Source organism: Malaclemys terrapin, chromosome 2 (assembly GCF_027887155.1).
Source record: "Malaclemys terrapin pileata isolate rMalTer1 chromosome 2, rMalTer1.hap1, whole genome shotgun sequence".
Classification (NCBI taxonomy): Eukaryota; Metazoa; Chordata; order Testudines; family Emydidae; genus Malaclemys; species Malaclemys terrapin.
The window spans coordinates 5,624,458-5,649,890 of NC_071506.1; the positions used below are offsets into that span (position 1 = coordinate 5,624,458).

General features: G+C 49.6%; 2 protein-coding genes across 2 annotated transcripts; both read right to left on the bottom strand.

The window, feature by feature from the left end:
* Nucleotides 1-687: 687 nt before the first annotated feature.
* THEM6 (thioesterase superfamily member 6) lies at nucleotides 688-13,478 on the bottom strand. Its single transcript, XM_054017849.1, has 2 exons — nucleotides 12,676-13,478; nucleotides 688-2,731 (listed from the first exon to the last, which is right to left on the bottom strand). Exons 1-2 carry the CDS (start codon nucleotides 13,228-13,230, stop codon nucleotides 2,618-2,620), a joined length of 669 nt encoding a protein of 222 aa, XP_053873824.1. The 5' UTR covers nucleotides 13,231-13,478; the 3' UTR covers nucleotides 688-2,617.
* A 2,010-nt stretch (nucleotides 13,479-15,488) lies between these two features.
* On the bottom strand, nucleotides 15,489-24,819 carry LOC128831448 (ly6/PLAUR domain-containing protein 2-like). Its single transcript, XM_054017850.1, has 3 exons — nucleotides 24,667-24,819; nucleotides 20,403-20,522; nucleotides 15,489-19,675 (listed from the first exon to the last, which is right to left on the bottom strand). The coding sequence occupies exons 1-3, from the start codon at nucleotides 24,716-24,718 to the stop codon at nucleotides 19,470-19,472; spliced, it is 378 nt and encodes a 125-aa protein (XP_053873825.1). The 5' UTR covers nucleotides 24,719-24,819; the 3' UTR covers nucleotides 15,489-19,469.
* Nucleotides 24,820-25,433: the final 614 nt, after the last annotated feature.

The window sequence follows — 25,433 nt, forward strand, 5'->3', positions numbered from 1 at the left end:
CCCTCTCACACAATTCAATGGGGACACTCACATGCCTCGAGCTAAGCATGTGCTTAAAGCCTTGCAGGATCGGGACCAGAATTCCCAACGACTTGAAGGATCCAGCCCAAAGATAAGCTCTCACCTACCCATGTATGTTCCAAGCTTGGCATCTGTCACCACAGTGTAACACCCCCACAGAGTCACAACAGCAGCAACTCCCCTCTCTGACTTCCCTGCTGGCAGGGGACAGGCTTAGGGTTTTGGTTCTTTGTATTTAAAAAGTGGCACCATCAGGTGCAACTGCAAAAAAGACTAGGTGAGATTCTGCCTGTTGTGGCCATCAGTTGTCTTTACTGGTTTGGTTGTTTTACTGCCTGGTGGAGTTCCTCCGACTCTAGAGAAGGGGTGGGATCTCCATCACTGGAGGTTTTTAAGAGCAGCTCAGATAAACACCTGTCAGGGAGGGGCTGGTTATTACTTAGTCCTGCTTTGTGTGCAGGGGACTGGACTAGATGACTTATTAAGGTCCCTTCCAGTCCTACACTTCTATGATTCTCTCTCTCTCTTTCCACCATCTGACAGTGTCTGGTTAATGTTTATACCCCAAAGCCTTGTTCTAGCCAGGTACTGAAGCATATGCTTAATTGTAAGGACACAGAGTAGCTTCTACCTACTCAAAGTTAAGCAGATGCCTGACAGCGTTGCTAGATTGCAGTGCAAATGGATCCATTTATTCCTTTAAAAAACAAAGTTTCTCTCAGGATTTCATCTCATTTAGAATCCTTTGATGTCTTCAAGTAAATGTTAAGATATTGTGGCTAAGCAGTTCCAGTAAGTAGGAGTTACAAGTCAAGAAAACCATTAGAAGAGGCAATAAATATACATTCAGAGGCAATTCACAGCTATCTCACTGTCTGGGTTCAGACCACCGCAGGAGGAGCTGGTATTTAGAGTACAGAACACATGCACAAATTCACAGGTTAGCCACACTTCAAAACATGTTCCCTCAATACAGTCCTGGTGTAAAGTGCTCATTAGAGGAAAATGTTCACGTAATATACAGCAATCTTCCATTTACGAAGTACATAACGAGTACATAACGAGAACTGTTCCAAATATAAATACAATCAAATATCCAACACTCAGAAAGAAAATTGCCCTGTTTGGTTACATGGGCAAAGGGGACCTGAATTCCCTGAGTCCTGCTCTAAAGCAGGTTGCAACACCTGGGTCATGTCTACGCTGGGATCATTTGTGTTTTTCCTGCCGCTCCAATGGTGTGTACCAATAAAGGGAGATTGGAGCCCATTCAGTGCTACAATGTATTTACCGCTGCGTCCTCTACCCCTGCTCTGAATCCTGTTTAAAACTACACTACCAGTGGAGTGTTACAGGCCCGGTTTTCCCAAGTGCAGATACTCAAAGGCTTCGTCTCGACTAGGATTTCAAGGTTTGTTGTTAGCTAAGACATGACACGTTCTAACAGTCTAGTGTAGATATTACCATGCGCCATATACACAGCTTTGTCTACACTCCTACCTTTTAGAAGGCATTAGGAAAGCTCTTAGCTAACACCTTGAACCAGCACTCCTAGGACTTTGCGTAGGTCAGGATTTCAAGACAACGCACAACCCATTTGCAGCTACAGAGATAAGAAAAGCAGGGCCAGGGGATACTTTAGCACATGCGCTGTGCTTTTCCTCTTCAAAGCACTTTAGAAACATCAGTGAATTACAGTAGTTCTCACACCCACCCCTGGGAGGTAGGTAGGTAGCATCTCCCTTTCACAGCTGAGTAATCCAGGACACAGAGAGATTGGTCACACAGTAATTCAGTGGTACAGCCATGATGGGAATGCAGGAGGCTCCTGGTCCTAACCCACTTCTCCCAAATACACTCGGAATAACCCCGGTGATCACATTAATTCTGTCTAAAAATGGAGACAATGTACGTCTGTGGTGAAGCCTTATTTACTAGCAAACACCAGGTTAGCCTCCCTGCCACGGCACTGATGTATTTCCCTCCAGACAAATCCTAGGATAGGGTTGTTAATAAATGAATGCGGCTGGGGTCAGGGTTTTTTAAATAGTGCTAGTGTTAATGACTGAAGGCGTGTGGAGGCAGGGCTACTGCAAAGGATTGTGGGTACAGTGGAGGCATCAACACATCAGCTAGTGGGGGTGGATGTTTCCAATTCCTGGGGGGAGGGGGGGAGGAGGATGTTAGATGTGCTGATGCCCCAAATTCCCTGAAGGTTGGGTTGCACCAAAGTCTTGTTTTCCTGATGTTACCAGTTTCTGGAAATAAATTTTTTTAGTGAAAGCAAACTCCCTTCTAAAGACCAAAAGGTGCCACTCCCCACTGTGCTGGGGCTCTAGGTGCTACCCAGCCACCACAGAGCTCAGTGTACCAGTGAGATCAGAGAGGGCTTTAACCAATTTAATGAGGTTTCTGGGGGTCCTTTCCTAGCCAGCTGTTTGGCTTTTTTGTCTAGCAAGCTAATGGCAATCTGGATCAGTCTCTTATCCGCAGCGGCATGAGCAGGAAAGCTGATGAGAATACAGCACTTGGGTCTGTTTGGAGCACAGGTCTATTGCAGTCTGGAGAAAGACAGGCGGGGGAAAACAACGTCTGGTTACTCATCCTTGGTATTGATTCCCAGGCCACTTTCAGCTCTTAGCTTCTGGCTGCTGGCTTCGTTGTAGCTGATCCAATGCTGCACCTCCTCTGGAAGTTCTGGGGAGTCCACCTGGAGGAAACAGAGGCAGGATAGATTGGTTCAGGGTCTAGGTTTTACAGATTCCCTGCCAGCGTCACATACAAGATAACTCAGCCTCAGCTCGGCAACGTGCACCACTCCCCTTCCTGTCCATTATGTTTCCCCCAATATTTTGGATATCATAGAATGGTAGGCCTGGAAGGGACCGCAAGAGGTCATCCAGTCCAGTCCTCTGCACTCATGGCAGGACTAAGTATCAAGGACTAGTATATCCAGACCACTCGGATTAAACCATGGTGCGCACTGTAAGACTGAAATAAGTTCTTTACAAAAAAGAACACTCCAGGGCTGAAAATCTTCCCCATTTTCTACTTGCTGCTCTTGTTTCTTAACTTTCCAACTCCCAAGCTAGGTCTGCGTTCCTCTCCTTACCAGTGATTGCAGCTCTAGTTACAACATACAGATGTGTTCTCTGGGTTACACAGCTCCACCTGCTGTGAGCGTCTCCGGAATCCTCTTCTCAGCCTACATCTCCTGCGGGGCCTCAAGAAACACAGCCTCTCTTTGCCAGAGTCCACGCTGCTGCACATGGTAGGAGCTGTAGCTACCATGTGGCCTTAGACTTATTGCAATAGTCCATTCTGGGCACAGTGCCATGGACAGGAGAGAGTTCAGTAGCCTCTGATGCCTGGTGCAATGGGCCAGAATTTTTCAAAATTCAGGTGCTTAAACGTAGGTACCGAAGTAGAAGGAGCCTGGTTTTCAGAGGTGCTGAGCTCAGACAGCTCCCACTGATGTCAGGGGGGGGCTACGAAAACCCAGCACCGTGGAGAGTCAGCTCACTTCTGTTCAAGGGGCTGAATTCAGATTCTCGGGTCTGACTTGGGGCACCCAAGCTTGGCAGTTTTGGCCTGTTTCTGTCGGCGCCACACAGAGCTATCAACATCACCTTCAGCTGGTGGATACTGACGTAGCTCCCCTGACTTCAATAAAGCTAAGCTCATTTATACCAGCTGAAGATCTGGCCTGTCACTATAAAGCGATTTCTCTCTCACTAGCAGAGCGATACTAAGCTTATGTCACTGGTCTAATTAGCCCATTACTAATAAATCCCATTCATCTACCTTTAAACGCACAAAAAGGGCAATAACTGAAACATTTCTCTTATAGACAAGTCCTTTGCAATTGAATAGGGATTAAACTAATACGATTCTACAGAAACTGAATAAGCTTATACGTAAATTCACATAAAAAACAACAGGATTTTATGGAGAACCGTAGCCTATTAACATTGTGAAACTGGCTTACAGAATTTTATAGGGATTCATTTCCCTGCTATAGAATTCTATAGACAGATTTAAATTGTTAGGGAAAAATGAGCATTCTCTAAACCAGTGGTTCTCAAGCTTTTGTCCTGGTGACCCCCTTAACACAGCAAACCTATGCGTGCGACCTCCCTTATAAATTAAAAACACTTTGTGTGTGTTTAACACCATTATAAACGCTGGAGGCAAAGTGGAGCTTGGGGGTGGAGGCTGACAGCTCCTGACCCCCCCCATGTAATAACCTTGTAACCCCCCTGAGGAGGTCACGACCCCCATTTTGAGAACCCCTGCTCTAAACCCGCTGCAATTTTCTGTAAGGGTGAAATTTATTTTTTCTTGAACAGGAATGTTGTCAGATTGAAAAAACTAAACAACAAAAATCACACTCGTCTGTAAATGTGTCCCTGCTGTTGTTGCAAAGCAACTTCCAAGATTCCTGGAACTGAGACATCAGTGAGAAATTCTTCTCTCTCTCTGCTATTCACTGTGTGCGTTTGGGCAGCACTTTGCACAGAAGGATTGACTCCTTCCCCTATATAGTCAGTCCCCTCGGTTATTTGCCCAGGTCTTTTACACAGCAGCACTGGAGAAACTTCTGGACTGATATACCATTAAAAAAAAATCCACCACAATACAGAACACATGGGTCCCAGCTAGGGTGATCAGCTGTCCCGATTTTATAGGGACAGTCGCGATATTTGGGGCTTTGTCTTACATAGGCGCCTATTACCCCCCACCCCCATCCCGATTTTTCACACTTGCTGCCTGGTCACCCTACTCCCAGCTGATCACTGCATTCCTCCACTTTTCCATCACTGACTGAAGGCATAAGACAGCAGTGAGTCAAACCCACTGTATGCATTTATAGACAGCCCAATTCTCACTTAACTGTCTATACATCTACCTTGGGTATGTATCTGGCCCTGCAATGGGGTTTACAAACCCCATACTGAGCATGGGCAGAAGGGCAAGGAAGGCTTTCCCTGCTCCCAGGCCATCAGACTGAACACATCCTCGCCCAACTGCCTGGAGGCAGGCACCCACAGCTGTGATCCCTAAAGAAACAAGCCCAGCTATAAAGGAGGGAGAACAGAGAGGAAAAGCCCCGTGATAGCAAAGAGGCAACAGCCCCAATCCAAGCTGCCTCTAAGAAACCAACAAGGAGACACAAGAAGACTGCAAATGCTAGAGTTTAAGGGCTGATGAATGCAACCTAAATCGAGACGATGCACTAGTCTAATTGTAAGGGATCAATGCAGACCCCTAGAGAGAATGCCCCAAGAGCAGTTGACAGCCCCCTGTTAACATGGTATCTGAGCTTCTCACAACCTTTAATATATTGCTCTTCCCCACACACCTGTGAGGTAGGACAGTGCTAATATCCCCATTGTACAGATGGGGAACTGAGGCACAGAGAGACTAAGTGACACAAGGAGCCTATGCCAGAGCAGGGACTTGAGCCAAGGTTTCCTTAGTCCCAGGTAAGCATGCTACCCACTGTGCCAGCTTCCGTCCATGTTTGCATCTGTAGCTGATTGGCTATCCTGGCTGCTGTATTACTCATACCATGCTTTGGTACCCAGATATTTTCTGTCTTCTTTTGACGGGTTAGCCCTATGACCACACTGCACATTGCTGGCTTTCAAGATCCCTCGGATGTACCCGGCTTTACCTTCTCCTGGCAGGGATGATGCTAATCACCTGGTGTGAGCAGAGAGCATGACGCAGGCAAAGCCGTGGTGGGAGCTGACAAAGCGCTGCTCCAGGGAGAAGACATGGGCGTCCCAGCCCATCAGGTGGGTGCATACGGCAAAGTGCTTAAGGAGGAGCATGGAGTGGCAGGGAAGGGAGCAGGAGGCATCCAGCATGGTGTTGCCCCATAAGGGGTTGGGACATCCTTCAGTGGGACATGAATGAGTCTATGTTGGCCTCGTGTAGGTAGCGGGCATTGTTCATGCGCAGCGTGGCATCCAAGCTGGAAAGCAGCACTAGGCCCTGGAAAAGGTGATGCCGTCATAACAGGTCCCACTCTGGCTTCCGCAGCCACTGGGCGTATAGAACCTTCAGTATAATCTACAGGTGGTAGGAAGCATTCAACAGGCAGAGGAGAGCGGCCACAATTCTAGAAATCTACTAGAATTCTTTGAAGGGGTCAACGAGTATGTGGACAAGGGGGATCCAGTGGATACAGTGTATTTAGATTTTCAGAAAGCCTTTGACAAGGTTCCTCACCAAAGGCTCTTAAGCAAAGTAAACTGTCATGGGATAAGAGGGAAGGTCCTCTCATGGATTGGTGACTGGTTAAAAGATAGGAAACAAAGGGTAGGAATAAACGGTCAATTTTCAGAATGGAGAGAGGTAAATAGTGGTGTCCTCCAGGGGTCTGTACTGGGACCAGTCCTATTCAACATATTCATAAATGATCTGGGAAAAGGGGTAAACAGTGAGGTGGCAAAATCTGCAGATGATACAAAACTACTCAAGATAGTTAAGTCCCAGACAGACTGCGAAGAGCTACAAATGGATCTCACAAAACTGGGTGACTGGGCAACAAAATGGCAGATGAAATTTAATGTTGATAAATGCAAAGTAATGCACATTGGGAAACATAATACCAACTACACGTATAAAACGATGGGGTCTAAATTAGCTGTTACCACTCAAGAAAGAGATCTTGGAGTCATTGTGGATAGTTCTCTGAAAACATCCGCTCAATGTGCAGCGGCAGGCAAAAAAGTGAACAGAATGTTGGGAATCATTAAGAAAGGGATAGATAATAAGACAGAAAATATCCTATTGCCTCTATATAAATCCATGGTACGCTCACATCTTGAATACAGCGTGCAGATGTGGTCGCCCTATCTCAAAGAAGATATATTGGAAGTGGAAAAGGTTCAGAAAACAAAAATGATTAGAAATATGGGGCGTCTGCCATATGAGGAGAGATTAATAAGACTGGGCCTTTTCAGCTTGGAAAAAAAGATGACTAAGGAGGGATATGATTGAGGTCTATAAAATCATGAGTGGTGTGGAGAAAGTAAATAAGGACGTGTTATTTACTCCTTCTCATAACACAAGAACTAGGGGTCACCAAATGAAATTAATAGGCAGCAGGTTTAAAACAAACAAAAGGAAGGTTTTTTTTTTTTCAAACAACACATACTCAACCAGTGGAACTCTTTGCCAGAGGATGTTGTGAAGGCCAAGACTATGACAGGGTTCAAAAAAGAACTAGATAAATTCATGGAGGATAGGCCCATCAAAGGCTATTAGCCAGGATGGGCAGGGATGGTGTCCCTAGCCTCTGTTTGTCAGAAGCTGGGAATGGGCGACAGGGGATGGATCACTTGATAGTTACCCATTCTGTTCATTCCCTCTGGGGCACCTGGCACTGGCCACTGTCGGAAGACAGGATACTGGGCTAGATGGACCTTTGGTATGACCCAGTGTGGTCGTTCTTATGTTCTTATGACAATTCCTAGGACTAACAACAGCAGCATCTCTGGGATGCGCGGGAACGACCTCAGGGCAGGGCAGACCAGAGGGTGAACAGCAGCACCAGGCATGGGAGGAGAGGGACCCATTTCAACAGCCAGCAGACTCCACCCCCGGGCAGGTGGGTTGCTCATCCCCAGGCAGCCTCTGCTTCCGCTCTGCACAGCTCAGCGATTTTCACTCTGCCAGATGAGCGCCTGGCAAACTCCACATCCCCTAGAGGGGTGGGGTCCCAGTGTCATCGGCTGACCCATCCGAGGGCTGCACCACACAGATTCCCACACGCCCTGGTTCAGTTCAATTCAGATCCCTCCCCAGCCTGACCAGCTGTTCGGGACTAAGAAAGGCAGGAAACTCGGGGCTCTGTCAGAGCTCAGCGATAGAAAAGGGCCTCAGAGTCTCCAGACTATTTATTTCATAGGATCTAGGCAGGGTTATTCCCTACTGGACGTTGCCTAATGTTTGGCCAGGTTGATCCAATAATCAAAGCGCCAGCCTGCGATGGAATCCCAGATACGCTGGGAAGCCCCATTCCCTGCAGCCACTTGTCCTTCTGGGTACGTCCACACTGCAGCTGGGGGTGTGATTCCCAGCCCGAGGAGACCATCCCCATGCTAGCTTTGACTAAGGCAGTGCACTAAAAACAGCTGCAGCGGTGTGAGTGGTAGAACAGGCTCGCCGCCCATGTACGACCACATCCGAGGTCCTAGAGACATACTTGGGGTGTCTAGCTCCTTCCGCAGCTGCACTGCTATATTTAGCCCACTAGCTCAGTGCTAGCATGGGTATGTCTCCTCGAGCTGGAAACTCCAACTGCCAGCTCTAGTGTAGACATATCCTATTACCTGTTCCGGACCTGGACGCAAGTAGCTCCATAGAGCAACGCCATCTCTCTCCTTTTCCCCTGGGTCAGGCAGGGCCTGGCCTTGTGGCTTTCCAAGGGGACACCTTTCCCCCAGTAATCTGAGGGACAATCGCTCCCTCGTGGTTGGGACACTGCAGTAGCCTCTCTCCGTTCCGATCGCTTCCCCAGCTCATGGGCCGTACGGGTGTTCGTTCCTCTCACAGGGTCCCCTTGAGATGGACACGTGAGGAAGGTCCTCTGAGGGCACAGGTGGCCCTTCCGATGCAGGGGAAAGGGAGAGGCAGACACGTGTGTGGAAGGGGTTGGGCCCCAGGGGAGATGGGGAAGGACAGCAGCCCACCCCACAGCCCCAAGGGAAGGTAATGACTCCTGAAGCTACATTAGCTGTTCCATGAGAGCATTGTGGCAGCCCTTGGGAGAGGAGGACAAAGGTCTGGGGGGGAAGACATGGCAGCTCCATTTGTGTGGTCCCTGGTGCACGGGGAGAGACACAGGGTTCCAGCACAGATGACCATGAACATCCAGCAGGTTTCCACCCTTCCCGCCCCCACCCAATATCCCCAGCTATGGGAATGGGAGGATGAGCGCCATGCTCATTCCCCTGTGCGGAGGGGCAAGCCTCAACATGGGGTGATCTGAGGAAATCTCCAGGAGGGAAACCTCACAGGCTTTTGTCCCTACCCCAACCCCTCTCTCCTGGGCTGGTCTGGGTCTGGACAGGCAATGTATTCTGCACCCCCAAGCCTTCCCCCTCTCTGCTAGGGTTGCCAAGCCTGTATTTGGTAAGCTTCTGCTTCCACATTGCATGCTCCCCAAGGGCAAGGTGTGGGGTTTGTATGACAGCTCTTCACACAGGGCAACAAGACAAAAACCGGGGGAACCTCCTCCAAGGAAGTGGAGAGGGTAAAGAGGTTGGTGCAGAAAATCAGGCAATTTCCCCCCCAGACACACAACAACTTCTCCCATTGCCTTTATAAAGCTGTTCAGTCTTTCAGGAGCGATGGAAACCCATGGTGGTGCTTAAAATGACAGATGGAAACAGGGCCAGGCAGCAGAGAGCAGAGACGTGTCCAGGGAATGTTTAGGGCCTTCACTAGGAGCTAGACAATTTCAGACACCGCCCAATCAGCCTGTAGAACTCGTTACCACAACATATCATTAGCAAGATTCAAAAGAGAGTTAACCAATGAGAAAATGCAGCATTAGAACAGTAAGTATTTTTAAAATCCTAGCAGTTCTTTGGCAGGGATATAAGCCAACCTCTACCTACTGGTGATTAGGAGAAGACTTTCCTAGGGATAGGGTTATTCCGTAACTCCCTGCTGCAAGGGTACTTGCACCTTCCTCTGAAGCACTGGTCCTGGGCATTGTCAGAGACTAGATGGGAACTGCCACACTGGATCAGACCAATGATCCTGCATTGTCTTGGAAGAAGAGGTGTTCTTTGTTTTGATGCCCAAAGGCCAAAGTACACGCTAATCTTGTGCCAAAATCCTTACTCACAGAAGCACTGCCAAGGGAACAGATTTGATTCACAGCTACAACGTAGAAATCTGGAAGAAGTGGGCTAGGAGCCTTCCTCACAATGTGTAGCCGCGCGGATGCAAACCCCTAATGTCGACTCTGGCTTTTGCAAATCACGATTTACACTGTCACGTGTCTATGCCAGGAGTCTGCACCCATGAAAGGCCTGGTTCTCTGTTGCTATGCACCCTGTTTTGTCATTTACTCCCGTGCAAAGCAAATGCAAAAAGGCTACCAACCAGTCATACTGGAAGGCACGTTTTGTATCCAATCTGTAAGCATGCAAGAGACTAAGCTAGTCTCAAGGTAACAGGATTCACACCAGTCTGACTGGAGAGCAGATGGACACACTTGCTCATCTGAGTAACAGCTTGGCAAGATGGGGCCTTTACACTGCATGCCCTCTGGGGCATGGCCCTGGGTCTCTAAAGCACCATGAGCACCTACCAGACTATAATCAATCTCAGATAACAAATGGTCATAGTTCAGAATAATGAAACCCAAGGAAGGAGGCTCCAACTGATAACGCCGCAGTGCTAGGGTCTGGCAGGCAACATCCTGCAGGAGCAAAACACACAAGGGCTACAAATCATGGGCGTTATTTCTACAGGGGAGGATTATTTTCTGAATGAACGGGCCATGAGTGGATTGCAGACTCATTGCAACTGGGGCTGCCTTTGTGTTCTGTTTGTGCAGCGCCTAGCGCAAGGGGTCCTGGTACACAACTAGGAGTCCTAGGTGCCACTGCAATGCAAATAATGAATAATGGAACCCCCTTGGGGTTTGGAGAGCCTGGCCCCTTTAAAACCTTGTCCTGAGGCAAAGGAAGGGCTGGCTGTGCCAGGGGTGTGAAGAGGGAGAGGACAGGGTGTGTGTGATGGTAGCCTACAGCAAGTAGTCCCTCACACAGTGAAGCAGCTGAAAACAAGCTTGGGAGGGACAGAGCAGGCAGAGCCAGGAGGAGCACCGTGCCAGGGAGAAAACAAACTGGAGCCGGACCCAGTATCACTGTTGCCCAGAGCTGTCTGGGGCCGTGAGCACTGGGGCTCGTGACCTTGCATTGGGAATAAGGAGGGATGCTGTGGCTGGCTAAGTGGGGCGGAGGGGGCTCTGTGTGGGTTTGCAGAGAGCGGCCGAAGGGGGCACCAGGGGGGTTTGTTGGGGGAAGTCCACGGGCACCGAAAAGGGCCGGGAGCACCAAGCCTCAGCGCCAGAGTGGAAGCTTGCCCAGGACGCCAGTACTCTGAGTGTGTGTGATGACTAACATGGCTACCCCTCTGATACCAGTACTCTGAGTGGAGATGCATTGCTCAGCATCTGCCCTGTCAGACTGTGGTACCGCTGGGCCTGGGGGGGAGGGGGGGCCTTGTGCTGGCTGCACCCCAGCTGTTTCTCTCCAGCCGTCCCTCTGTAACTAAATATTTCCCTTTCCCATAGTCAGTGTACTATACCGGTGGGGGAGGGGCGGGTGTTCACTGCAGGGGTGTGTATGTGTAACAGGTGTCCCTGGGGCAGAAGGGGCTTTTCCTTGCTGTGTCCCTGTGCCTGCCTTTTCTAAGAATGACAAGTTTCAGAGTAACAGCCGTGTTAGTCTGTATCCGCAAAAAGAAGAACAGGAGTACTTGTGGCACCTTAGAGACTAACAAATTTATTAGAGCATAAGCTTTCGTGGACTACAGCCCACTTCTTCGGATGCATATAGCTATATGCATCCGAAGAAGTGGGCTGTAGTCCACGAAAGCTTATGCTCTAATAAATTTGTTAGTCTCTAAGGTGCCACAAGTACTCCTGTTCTTCTTTTTTCTAAGAATAGAACCGTAGAAGATTAGGGTTGGAAGAGACCTCAGGAGGTCATCTAGTCCAACTGCTCAACCCCAACTAAATCAACCCAGCCAGGGCTGGGTCAAGCTGGATCTTAAAAACCTCTAAGGATGGAGATTCCACCACCTCCCTAGGTAACCCATTCCAGTGCTTCATCACCCTCCTAGTGAAATAGTGTTTCCTAATATCCAACCTGGACCTCCCCACTGCAACTTGAGACCATTGCTCCTTGTTCTGTCATCTGCCACCACTGAGAACAGCCGAGCTCCATCCTCTTTGGAACCCCCCTTCAGGTAGGTGAAGGCTGCTATCAAATCTCCCCTCACTCTTCTCTTCTGCAGACTAAATGACTCCAGTTCCCTCAGCCTCTCCTTGTAAATCATGTGCTCCAGCCCCCTGATCATTTCAAGAAGAACAGGAGTACTTGTGGCACCTTAGAGACTAACAAATTTATTAGAGCATAAGCTTTCGTGGACCACTTCTTCGGCTGTAGTCCATGAAAGCTTATGGTCTAATAAATTTGTTAGTCTCTAAGGTGTCACAAGTACTCCTGTTCTTCTTTTTGCGGATACAGACTAACACGGCTGCTACTCTGAAAACTGATCATTTCAGTTGCCTTCCGCTGGACTCCCTCCAATTTGTCCACATCCCTTCTGTAGTGTGGGGCCCAAACCTGGATGCAATACTCCAGATGTGGCCTCACCAGTGCCCAATAGAGGGGAATGATCACGCCCCTCGATCTGCGGGCAACGCTCCTAATACTAATTCTTGGCCAGAGCTGCTCTCTTGCCATCATCGTTTCCAGGTGGGTTGTGCCACCCGCGGTGCCCGTTTCCCCAGGGCGCTCCCTGAGCCGCACAGGGGATGCCCCCGCGTTCACACACACCCCAGCCCGTTTATCCTGCCATGGACGGGCCAGGCGTGGCTCCCCTGCCCGGCCTTACCTGTCTCCGGCACAGGTGCTGCACCAGGCGCCCCGGGCTGCTGCCCACCACGTGCAGGCGGCAGAGCAGCAGGGCGCAGACGAAGCCGTGGCGGGGGCTCACGAACCGCTGCTCCAGGTAGAAGGCGCGGGCGTCCCAGCCCAGCAGGCGGGTGCGCACGGCGAAGCGCTCGAAGAGGCGCAGCGGGCGGCGGTGGCGGGCGCACGAGGCGGCCAGCACCAGGCTGCCCCCCAGGGCGCGCAGCGCGTCGAAGATCCCGCAGCGCGCCAGGTGGGCGCAGCGCGCCAGGTCGGCCTCGCGCAGGTAGCGGGCGTTGTTCATGTGTAGCAGCCAGTCCAGGTCCGAGGGCAGCACCAGGCCCGGCCAGCTCTGCTCCCGCAGCACGTCCCGCTGCCGGGGCTGCAGCCACCGGGCGTGCAGCACGGCCAGGGGCAGGCGCAGCAGGTACCAGGCGTCCAGCAGGCAGAACAGCGCAGCCCCCGCGCCCAGCAGCAGCAGCAGCATCGCGGCAGGGGGGATGCCCGGGCGCCGCAGCCTACCGCATCCCGGCAGCATCCATGCAGCCGGGAAGGGGAGGGACCGAGCGGCTGCCCGCCCCCGCCCTTTGTTCCGGCTCCGAGCCGCGGCTGCTTCCTCCCCTTCCTGCTGCAAGGGCCCCTTCAGTCCGCCGCCGAGCACCGCCCCTTTGCCCGGGACCCGGCAGCACTGTGGGCCCGCACTGGAGCAAGCATCTCTCCCCTCCCGTCCCTTCCTCCTGACTGCGCCTCAGTGCGCGAGGAATAGCACTTGCCCTGTGAATGTTCTCCCCTCCCTGGCGAGCGCACTGCAAGGCTGGGCTCCGTGTAGCCCCCTGCCCCAGTGGGTGCAGCCTTGGCACCCGCCCTACCCCCCTTATCGCCACGCCGGCTCCCTCCCCGGTCCTCTCCCAGCTCAGAAGTGTCCCCGCAAAAAGAAAACCCCCCTCCCCGAGAGGCGCACGGTTCTTACCGGTGATGCTTTTGCGGCCATGTGCAAGTGAAGACACCTTCTGCCTGTTTACAGAGCTTTTAGCCTCCGCAGGCTATCCGGCCGTGCCTAGTGGCCACTCTGGCCAGCAGATCTGATGCCAGGTAAACAGACATCCACCCCTCCCCCTGGAAAGCCCCGGAAACTTTGAAACTCCCCTTCCTGTTTTCTTGGCAAGTGCTCACTTCTCATCTGGCCAGGTGACAATGGCTGCTCCAGGGCGCAAACGATCCCCTGCTTGGAGCAATCCTGAGCTGCTGGAGCTGATCAGTGTTTGGGGAGAGGGGGCTGTGCAGGGACCCAGGATGCCCCGTGATCACCCCCCCCCCCCTTCCCACAAGACCTATCCTCAAAATGGAGAGAGCTGCACTGTGGGATAGCTGCCCTCAGTGTCATCGGGGATGGAAGTGTTGCAAATGTAAACACTCTGATGCCTGAGGAAGCAAGTGAGTACACAAACCAGTGCTTTTCTTTCACCAGTTCACTATCAGTGGTGAAACTGACAGTGCAAAAACTCTGCAAGTGTAGACACCTTTCCAGGGCTTGCCCAGTGATTCCTGAGCCAGGCTCTCTCTGCAGCGTGGCTGGCTGAGATTATAAAGCCAGAAGGGAGCCCTGGGATGGTGTCTGATCTGCTGTATTCACTTAGCTGGAATGTTTGGGCCAAAGATCTTAACATAACCCAACAGTGCTCAACAAGGGTTGGGGTTTGGTACACAGAGACCTCAGCCTGCTTAGTACCATGGCAAACCCACCACTGCATTTTTGTTTAACTTTTTTATTAAAGATACAGGAAAGAAGGAAAAAGTTCAAGCATTTGACATGGAAAGCATCAAGTCAGGCTTTTAACTACATCCCTTTTTCCTTTAGCAGGAGAGAGTTTTTAGAAGGAAAATCTCCCTTGTCTGACAGTCTTTTTGATGCTATTCAAGACATGATTTTGGGGGAAAAGAGATGGGCTGGGAGCTGTGGTTAAAATCCAATCCCGTTTCCTAGAAGACAAAACAAGACAAACACACACAAAAGGGGAGAGAAAAGAACAGCAAAGAGAGACAATGTAGCTTCTGTCTCTGGTGGTAACTCTCACATGCAACCTCAATGCTGACAAACAGGCCCAGCACAGGGGCTGATCAGTCGCTCTGAGACCTGGCAAACTCATGCCAGCATTGGGCTGTTTAGGGCAGTGCTTTTAGCCGCTTGTTTCCGGTCAGACGCTTTCAGAAGTGCTGCAAAATATGCCGTCTCAGCTAGCTAAGCCAGAAGGAAAAAAGAGAAGGATAGAAACAAGAAGAAACAAGTTTCAGAGTAACAGCCGTGTTAGTCTGTATCCGCAAAAAGAAGAACAGGAGTACTTGTGGCACCTTAGAGACTAACAAATTTATTAGAGCATAAGCTTTCGTGGACTACAGCCCACTTCTTCGGATGCATATAGAATGGTTCCATTCTATATGCATCCGAAGAAGTGGGCTGTAGTCCACGAAAGCTTATGCTCTAATAAATTTGTTAGTCTCTAAGGTGCCACAAGAAGAAACAAGACAGGGAAGGAAAAGCCCAAGTTCTGTGGGAGGGCAGAGACAAAGTCTCACATCCCAGGTGCAGTTCAGGATTTAGTGGAAGCCGGTAGCGGTGGTAATGTCATCTAACACCCTCTTTCTGGCCAGGACATCTTTCAGGAGATGTGGGGGTGGCAAAGTTCACACCAGTAGCCAGTTTTTCTCCCCTATGTCTCTTTCTTAAGGACCCCAAAAGTCAGTGATGGGTGGAATAGCCCATCCCTATGTTATTTTGTCCACCAATTAGGCCTAATATCTGACATACCAATTTTGGTTTATTAATTTTTGCTCCTCAATTCCTCTAGTTTACCAGGCATGATCTTAACACAGCACCTGAGTTCTGTTGGTCAGCCTTTTTGTTTGGACTAGTTCAGTCTTTTTGTGCCTTTTCTCAGCAACATTTGTTGTTGTTGTGACATCGTCGAAACATTCACTTACTTTTTACAGCAGAGTTCACAATGAGGATGTATTTGTAGGCCCATTGATTACAACACACTTCCTGTCTAAGACAGGCCATAGGACTTCCCTGAATTTTTGAACTAAAGCAGATTTTTCAGGAAAAAAAATAAAAATACAATCTTGATTGAAAAATTGCCAGTGATTCAGAATCAAGCACGACTCTTGGTAAATTGTTCCAATTACCCTCTGTAATTACACCCCCCCCCCCGTTAAAAATTTGCACCTTATTGCCAAGTCTGAATTTGTCTAGCTTCAACTCCCAGCCATTGGATCTTGTTCGATCTTTGTCTGCTAGATTGAAATGCCCATTATCGAATTTGTATTCCCTATGGTCAGATTGTTGTTCCCCATTGGAGGGGGGCAGTCGGTCCCTGGGCAATGTGTTAGTACTGTACAGGAAGAGATTGCAGAGCTGGTGAATGTGAATTTGCTTGTTGGATCCTTCCACAGGCCTGCCAGCCTGAACAATAACCCCATTGGGAGTTCAGGGGCCCTGCCAGCTTCCCCCTTGTACAGACCATGGCAAACCACGTTACATGTTCAGACAATACAATGTGGAGAATTCAGCTCCGCTCATGTCGCCACTTCTGGCTTGGGATCTGCATCAAAAGACCAGAGAGAGAATGCTGAACTCCAGTCTTTACAGCGTAGAATGGGAAAGGGGAATCGGGACCTTCTTTTAAAAAGAATAATGGTGAAGTTGGTCTGCTCTGGCATTCAGAGTTCAGACTCTCAGAGGTATGGGAAGGAAAGGGGCTTATCCGTTTGAAATGGAGGGGCAGCAGTAACCCGAGGACAAGGCCTTGCTCTGCCTGAGGCAGTGTGCCCCCTCTAATCGTAATAATCAGCGTTTTTCATCCCTAGATCTCAAAGCACTTTACAAAGCTGTGTCAAAAAAGTTGTCTCCATGTTACTGTGACAATGTACCCCATAAGGCTTTATGGGAGGGTGTTTATAAATGTATGTATGATGTAACTGAAATATGTTTTGTGCTGCCTGTGCCACGTAACATATCTCCATAAAGGTTATGGTCTACTATATCTATTCATCCTATTTGTACATATAGATCATTTTCTACTCGAGGTTAAGAATATGGGCTGTATGCTGGCTTGATTTCTAAGTAAGCTTTGTGAGGCATTTGGTCAGCTTCTTTAGGAAGGAATTCGCCAGGTTAAGTACCTGATCAGGAAACACTTGGGGAACAATGCATCTTGGAATGCTCCAATCCACATGAGAAGTCTTCCTGGAGACATGCAAGATGCCATGTGGACAATGGCGTCGGCCTGTAAAGACTGAGTCATGCAGTGGCATGTGACTTGCCCAGGTGACTCCAAAACTCCATCTTGGAGCTGGACTTTGCATAGGAGGGAGGAGGGGGGTCTCCACCCACAAGAGAGAGTCTATTTAAACCTGTGGGAGACCCCTCCATTTTGTCTTCAGCTGGCTAAAGAAGGAGCCTCTCCACCCCCCCAGGATACTGGAAGGAGACTGAAACAAAGGACAGTAACTAGAGGGGGTGTGAGTGATTGCTGGACCCAGGCTAAAAGGAGATTAGCCTGTAAAAGGGAGTGCTCTGGAACTGGTGAGGAAATTATCTGTATTTAGTTTGATTAGACATAGATTTGCGCATTTTATTTTATTTTGCTTGGTGACTTACTTTGTTCTGTCTGTTACTACTTGGAACCACTTAAATCCTACTGCCTGTATTTAATAAAATCACTGTTTACTTATTAATTAACTCAGAGTATATGATAATACCTGGGGGAGCAAACAACTGTGCATCTCTCTCTATCAGTGTTATAGAGGGCGAACAATTTATGAGTTTGCCCTGCATAAGCTTTATACAGGGTAAATGGATTTATCTGGGTTTAGACCCCATTGGGAGTTGGGCATCTGAGTGCTAAAGACAAGCACACTTCTGTGAGCTGTTTTCAGATAAACTTGCAGCTTTGGGACAAGTGATTCAGACCCTGGGTCTTTGTTGGAACAGACGGGAGTGTCTGGCTCAGCAAGACAGGGTGCTGGAGTCCTGAGCTGGCAGGGAAAACAGGAGCAGGGGTAGTCTTTGCACATTAGGTGGCAGCTCCCAAGGGGGTTTCTGTGATCCAACCCATCACAGTTACATCTGGGGAAACTGAGGCACGGAGCAACGAACCCATGACTTGAACAGGGTCGCACACGGAGTCAGTGGCAGAGCCATGATGAGAGGGCAAGTCCTCTGCCCTCGCCACAAGCTCGTGCTGTGCCCCCTTGTGGGACTCCAAACATATGGGCCTTAGACAGGCCAAGTACAAGGACCAACTAGAGGCAGCGTGCAGCAGAGGACAGAGCAGACATCTTGCTCATCAGGTTTCTGGTCAGTTTCCATGTGCCAGAGTTCCTGGGAGTGAAGCTGGACCTTATCCCACATGGGAAGGTAATTCAGAGGAAAGGCTAGTCAAAGTGAAACATTTATAACTGGAATTCAGGGCCTGCTGCCCAGACCTCCTTCCCTCATTTACGTGAGTCATCCTGTTGATTTCAGCGGCGTGGCTCACACGCCAAAGTCTTTGTCATGGGAATGAGAGCGGAGCAAAGTTCAAATTCTCGCCCCTAGACGGGACAGAGCTAGGAATCCCTGGCAAGCCGTTTCCGAACTGGGTCCGGTTACGCTGGGTCTAGTTTTACTGCAGAGATGGGGCAAATGTGCCTTAGAAACATTTCTCAAATGTCCGGGGGCCAGATCCTCAGTGGGGTCAGATCCTCAGCAGAGGACATGCGTCAGTGGACTATAAAGACTGGATCTGGCCCAGTAACACATTTCCCTTTTATTTTGGGGAGCGAGGGCGGGAGGCAGGTGTTTGAAGCCAATTGGGAACTTGTCTGGATTTTAGTGCAATTGAAAGTAAAGGCCTGAGACCACTAGTTCACATCAGGCAAAGGGCAGGCAGGTTCCCTACTAGCTGCACCTGCAGCTCTGCTACTGCGCCTCGTTTCTGATCTGCAAACCCCCCCCCCCCCCCCGCCCTTCCAACTCAGGGCCTCTCTCTTGAGCCAGGCAGTGGGATTTGCAGCCTAGAGGAACTCTCAGATGTGCCCTCAAGCTCCTTTCGCTCATTGTCCTAAGCAGCATTTGAAAACAGTCCTCCTGGGGTTCAAAATAAAAGCGTCCTGAGAAAATGGGAAATGGAAATTGACGCCCCCAGAGAACAGGGAATCACTACGTTAAGCTATTTATGGTACAGAAAGATTGCAGTGCTTGGGAGCTGCGAAGAAGAAATCAAATGGGATTAAATGCTGGATCCCCTGCACAAGAAAACAGGCTTTAGGTGAGACGGGGCTGGGGCACCCTGAATTTTCCCCTGCTGAAATGACACCAGCCCTGCATGGCCCTACATGGATGGATTGGCTGGTGAGTTTGTGTAGTTGCCATGGACCTGTCCTGCTCTTTCCCCTCCTCCCAGCACAGAACAGTGCCCACCCCTGCACAGTCCCTGTTGCCTGACGACTCCTGCTATGCAGAACGGCCATGTCTCTTCCATGTCCCCATCCCTGGAGGGATGCAGCGGCAGGATGTAGTCAATGCCGAAGCAACATGTCCCCTTGATTAGCAGCTGGGAGCAGAGCATGGCCGGGGGTTTCAAAGCTGGGTGGGTTTGATCTCCAATGGTCCATTAAATTCCCGGCATTGATTGAAGAAGCCACAGTTAACTGGAGAAATATCTTCCTCAAGTGTCTAACAGTCCCACGTGCTGGGCAGCTTGGCCAGGAGGACTTCTGTCTGAGACCCCCGCTGCACTACGGCATGACCCTCAGGAGGGTCCAGAGAGCGGCAGCTGTGATTGCCAAGGCATTGGCTGTCAGCCCTGGCACTCCGCCGGTATTGCACAGGTCGGTGTAACAACACGAGTCGGGGTGGGACTCCCCAATTCCATCCGGGTCGGAGGGCATGCACGTCTTAGCACAGGATTTGGAGACGGTGATGTTCCCGAAAAAGGGGTAACCTATAATGGATGGATTAGGAAAAAACGGGGAGAGAGAAATGGTGAAGGGCGGTTTATAGATATGATAACTTATGATAACTATCCTTACACCTCTTGTCAACTGTCTGTAATTGACCATCTTGATTATCACTACAAAAGTTTTTTTCCTGCTGATAATAGGTCATCTTAATTAATTAGCCTCTTAGAGCTGGTATGGCATCTTCTCTGTATGTATATATATACTCTTGTTATATGTTCCATTCTATGCATCCGATGAAGTGGGCTGTAGCCCACGAAAGCTTATGCTCAAATAAATTTGCTCATCTCTAAGGTGCCACAAGTACTCCTGTTCTTTTTACGGATACAGACTAACATGGCTGCTACACTGAAACGTATAGATTTAGGTTCTCCTTTATGCTAAGACCACTTGACACTGTCCTGGAAGTAGAAAGGGGCCTTAAAAGGGTAAGCAAACTATATTCAAAGGAACCTGAGTGCAGGTGGGAAAAAGGCTGATTGGTTTTAATTAGTATCTGTAATCCAGATTCTCCTTCTTCTGTACATTTGAATTTGGACTTCTCCATCTGGGTTCCTCAAAGACAGTGTAGGGGACAATGCCACACCGGCTGGGGAAGCGGGTAGGAGGGAAAGAGAGAAGAGGGTGCATGAGAAGTTATAACCGAGTTACATCAGGGATGCATTTCCTTTGCCATGTTTACTGTATTTGTGGTGATTGGATGAGACTTACCAGAGTCTACAGAATGCACAGTTGTCTTGCACGCAGTGTCGTTCGCAGAGCAGTTGCTGACCGATGTGCACTCAGAGAGATCTGTCGGTTCTCTGCAGGTGTAGCATCGCAAGGACTGGGCTGTCAAGAGGAACAAAATAGCATGCCTCTGAATAGATCTTAGCAGGTGCTGAGTGTGACGCTGCTTTTTTTGTCAGCTTTGGAGAACCTGCAATTGTTCTAAATGGCTGTTTAGAACTCCAGATTCCCTCCCTGCCAGGGTATGTTGCAATTGTAAGTCAGAGGTTCAAGTACCCTTGATAACCAGCCATGTGCAGTGGCATTGGAACCCAGATCTTCAGAGCTAAAAGCATGAACCTCTACCACTTGAGCTAAAAGACCAAGCTGTAGCTGGCTCATTAATTATTGTTATTATTTTATTTTGGAAGGACCTAAGATCCACAGTCTCCTAGTTTGGGTTCCGCAACTTGAAAAGTTCAGTGATCTAGTATGAATCCCCTGCCTGGCGATCCTCATTACTTCCTTGTAGGATTGCCACCTCTGAGGTTATATCAGGTGCCTGCGTGGTCAGCATTTTTGCCAAGCCATATAGACACTTGTTCCTGTCACGCCTGTTTATATACACGAGAGCCGGTGCTGGGAGCTGCTGTGCGTCCGTGCACAAAGAGCAAGCGTGTTCCAGCCGCCTGAAACGACTGGTTTTAGATGAAGAAAAGAACAAAAGGGATGTTTCCTCGTGAGCATGTGTGCATGTGTGCGTGTATTCTGGAACAAACTGCTGCAGCACCCAGGGCAAAGTGGTTGCTGTCATTTCAAGGTGCCGTTCACAAGAAACAAAACGGATCTCAGTTATACCCCTAACATAGCAACCACTATCACTGAGCTCCAGCGTCCACTCCAAGGATCCCTTTCACTTGCTCAGAGGGTTCTCAAAAGAAATTCCTTTCGGGATGAATTTTTCTATGCCCGTTCTCTCAGCTCAGAAGAGAATTTTATGTAGTTAGTTGTTTTTTAGACTAAGTTGTTTCAGCCACCATCTGAGTTATGTGTGTGTGTGTCAAATGCACTGATGTAACTGAGATCAGAATATGGGCCAGTGAATTTCAGATTTACACCAGAGTGACTGAGGACAGAGTGAGGACATGCACTCATTAAGGTATTGCTGTATAAAACCCCTGATGATGTTACAGTTGTTTTGTAATATGCTAAGAGCAGTTGCTTACACAGTCAAGACCTTTGACCTATGGAAATCTTCTTTCCTATGTGTCCTTTTTATAAACATCATCAGTCTAGTAGTAGTTTTAAAATGCAACAAATGTTTCTACTGCCACCTCCTGGTGAAAATGTAGAAAGAAATGATTTTTGTTTCTAATGCTATATTACTTGGATCCATAAAAAGCAACAAAGAGTCCTGGGGCACCTTATAGACTAACAGACGTGTTGGAGCATAAGCTTTCGTGGGTGAATCCCCACTTCGTCAGATGCACATAGTGGAAATTTCCAGACGCAGGTATAAATATGCAGGCAAGAATCAGAGACGCCTGCATATTTATACCTGTGTCTGGAAATTTCCACTACATGCGTCTGACGAAGTGGGTATTCACCCACGAAAGCTCATGCTCCAATACGTCTGTTAGTCTATAAGGTGCCACAGGACTCTTTGTCGCTTTTTACAGATCCAGACTAACACGGCTACCCCTCTGCTGCTTGGATCCAGGTGCTCTCTATCGACAATTCTCCATAGCCTCATACCTAGGGGAGTCATTTTGACTGGAATTTTCAAAGGACCCGAAGGCAATTAGCTATTCAGTGCCGATTGAATTTCAAGGGGAGCTGAGCACATAGCTCCTTTGAAAATGCTAGCCTCGACCTGTGCAGAGGGAGGGCAGAGTATGAAATGGTCCCATTTTGATTTGCAGATGCTCTCCACCTACTTTGCACAGGTCAGAATGACAATATAAGGTAGAAGGCAGTGGTAAATTAGGCTTAGTGGGTCAGATCCCACCTCGCAGGTCCTAGAGTCCGGGCTCTAGCCTGAGCCGGAATATCTACATCACAATTAAACAGTCCTGTAGCCCAAGCCCCGTGAGCCCAAGTCAGCTGGCATGGGCCAGTCGCAGATTTCTAATTGCAGTGTAGACATATCCGTGCTCTACGGGGCTAAAAACAGCAGTGTAGATGTTCTCCCTTGGGCGAATCTTGGGCTCTGAGACCCACCCCCTTCTCCGGGTTTTGTAGCCCAAGCTCCAACCCAAGCAGGAACGTCTACACTGATCATTTTAGCCCCGGGTGCAAGTCCTGTGAGCCTGAGTCAGTTGGCCCAGGCTCTGAGACTCACTGATACGGCTTTAGATTTTTTTTGTTTTTGTTTTTTGCAGCATAAACGTGCCCCAGGTGACCTGCAAAGATTTATTTGCATAATAACAAGCAAAGGGTGGTGCAGGAAAATAGAGTTCTCCATCTCCCTTTTTTTTTTTTTTTTTGCATAAAGTTGGTTGTTAACATGTGGGATCCGAACCTCAGTGAGTATAAATCAGCATAGCTGGCATGGTCTGGCCGGCGATTTTTGGTTGGGCCTGATTCTGATCTCACACCAGTTTTCCACTAAGGTAACTCCATTGACATCAGTGGAGTTACTTCTGATTTACACCAGGTTAAAGGAGAAAAGAATCAGGCCCCCACGTTCCTTGTCAAAAAAATCCTTCTCAGAGGCGCAAAAGGCCATTATTGCCATGGAGAGGGGGCAGTGGAAGGAACCAAAGAAGCACGGGGGAAGGTTACAAAACTAAGGAACAGTCCAACGGTGAGGAAAGAGCCCATGGAGAAGCAGAACAAGGGCATACAAAGGGCTGTGCTACGCTCTGGCCTGCACACCCAAGAGTGATTCGAGGGATCACGGTTCTGTGCCCAGCCATGCCCCGTCTCACTGCAGGATCTAGTGCAAGTCACTTTTCCCTCTCTGTGCCTCAATCTTTCCATCTGTAAAATAGGTCAGTATCATGCCCCCCATCTAGGGTATTTTAATATTAAGCAACATTCTGACACCCCAGAGGGAAATAACTAAGTACAGGGAATAGGTTACCTGGAAGGGGGCTGAAACAAGAACACGGGGCAGAGCCTGAGCTGGGGTAGATCGGTGTAGCTCTGGTGAAGTAAATGGAGCTCTGCTTATTTTACCCAGCTGAGGAGCTGTCCCGTGGTATATAAATAAGTGCAGCAGATGGCTGGGTTAGCCTCAGCAGCTGGAGACGATCGAGGGGTAGAGAGGAAAGGCAGGACAGTGCGAATCAGGAAAACCCCCAAGTGGTTAACTCTTGAAAGACTCCGGGATTACAATAAAGTCACAGCAGAGATGTCGAGAGAACCCCCCCCAAACAGGCTGTTAAATCTCAGCACGGCCAGGGATGCACACTGCAAGGGTATATAACAGGAACACAAGGATCACACTAAGACTGGATCACACCCAAGGTTCATCGGGGCCAGTATCTGTCCCTGACTGTAACCAGAACCAGATACTTCAGGGGAAGGTCCAGGAAATGTTAGAGGAGGCACGTATAGGATCATCTTCCCCATGAAGGTCTCATTCCAACCCCATTAGCTAGAGATTGGCTTACACGCTGAATCCCCTGGGCTAACACCTTTTCCAAAATTTGTGTTCGTATTAACTACCCGAGTTCTGGACACATCCCTCCCCATTGTCTGGCTAACCCTGATTTACGGACTGCCACCACAGTCATATAGCAGGTGGAGCGCAACCCATCCTGCACCTAAAGGACCAAGCTGGCAGGCGAGGTGGAGCACTTGTGTTAGGTCAGATCCCTGCCTGCAATTCCACGGCCTCCTTCCCGGCATGTCCCAGTCCTTTCACCCTCCCCGTTCTGCTGTGGGTCATGGATCTGGAGCAGAGAGGAGAATCCCTTGGTTCCCATTCTCCCTTGCCCCATTAACTTGCTACTTCTTTACACCAGCGTAGAGGGGATGTGAGATGTGACCACCCAGAGGCGGTCGCATTACACCGGTGTGAATGCCTGCACCTAGTGCAATGCAGGACAGAAGGAGAGCCTCCCTCTCCACGGTCAGTAACTGCCCAGCTGAGAACATGCCCCCCCATTTCCCTTCCCCAAAACCTTCCTCTCATTTTGCCTGCTTATTTGTCAAAAACATAACAACACTCCTTCCTTCTCTCTGGGCTGTCCAGCGTAGCCGCACGCTGGGAATGTCACAGATAAATCACTGCAGCCCGGGTAATCCAGGTGAATCTTACCTAGCTCCACGCACACAAGGCCAGCCAGCAGAACAGCCAGAAGCGCTTTCATCCTGAGCAGACCCTCAGCCTGGGCGGCCAAGAAGACCAAGAGCTGCTTGTTCTACTCTTCCCCTCTGCAGGTGATTTCCCGTCCTCAGCTGATTCTGATTAGAGCCTTCCCCAGACCTGTCGTGGAACAAGTTCCTTGAGTGATCTCATCGCAGCAGGGCCCCGCCCCCTTCCTCCCCCACCCCTGCACATCCTGAAGCTCTCCAGGGCTGAAAATAGCAGGACAGAGGGGTTATGGTCAGGGATCCTTGCATTGGTTGGGGGGGTTGTACCCTCCCCGTCAGACAAGAGCAGGGGGGTTCATACAGCTCATCCCCCTGCACCGGAGGGACTCTCTGTGCCAGTTCCTTGTGCCACACTGATGCCCCTCACTGACCCTCTTTGCTTTCGCAGGCAGCTGGGAGTCCCTGAGGAATAATGGCCCTGGACGAAACCGTCTTTAGAAGCTCTGGGCGGCAGAGAGTGATGTGGCACCAGGGAAGTGAAGCAAGTCCGACAGCATGGACGGTCCTGCAGTCAGACTGCTAGGCTGGGACGTGGGCGACCTGCGCTCTGCCACAGACTTCCTGTGTGACCCTGGGTGGATCACTTAGCCTCTCTGTGTCTCAGTTCCCCCTCTGTACATTGGGGGGGGGCACTGCTGCTCCTTGCCCCCTCCCCCTGTCGGAATGGGAGCTCTTTGAGGCCGGGCTGCCAGCCACTCTGTGTTTGTACCA

Excerpts from the sequence above, each read along its gene's own strand:
- THEM6 (XM_054017849.1), bottom strand. The coding sequence starts at position 13,230 with ATGCTGCCGGGATGCGGTAGGCTGCGGCGCCCGGGCATCCCCCCTGCC. Across the intron at positions 2,732-12,675 it reads AGCACCTGTGCCGGAGACAG|GTGGACTCCCCAGAACTTCC; the intron begins GTAAGGCCGGGC and ends TGTTTCCTCCAG.
- LOC128831448 (XM_054017850.1), bottom strand. The coding sequence starts at position 24,718 with ATGAAAGCGCTTCTGGCTGTTCTGCTGGCTGGCCTTGTGTGCGTGGAG. Across the intron at positions 20,523-24,666 it reads CCTTGTGTGCGTGGAGCTAG|CCCAGTCCTTGCGATGCTAC; the intron begins GTAAGATTCACC and ends TCCTCTTGACAG. Across the intron at positions 19,676-20,402 it reads TGTGCATTCTGTAGACTCTG|GTTACCCCTTTTTCGGGAAC; the intron begins GTAAGTCTCATC and ends CATCCATTATAG.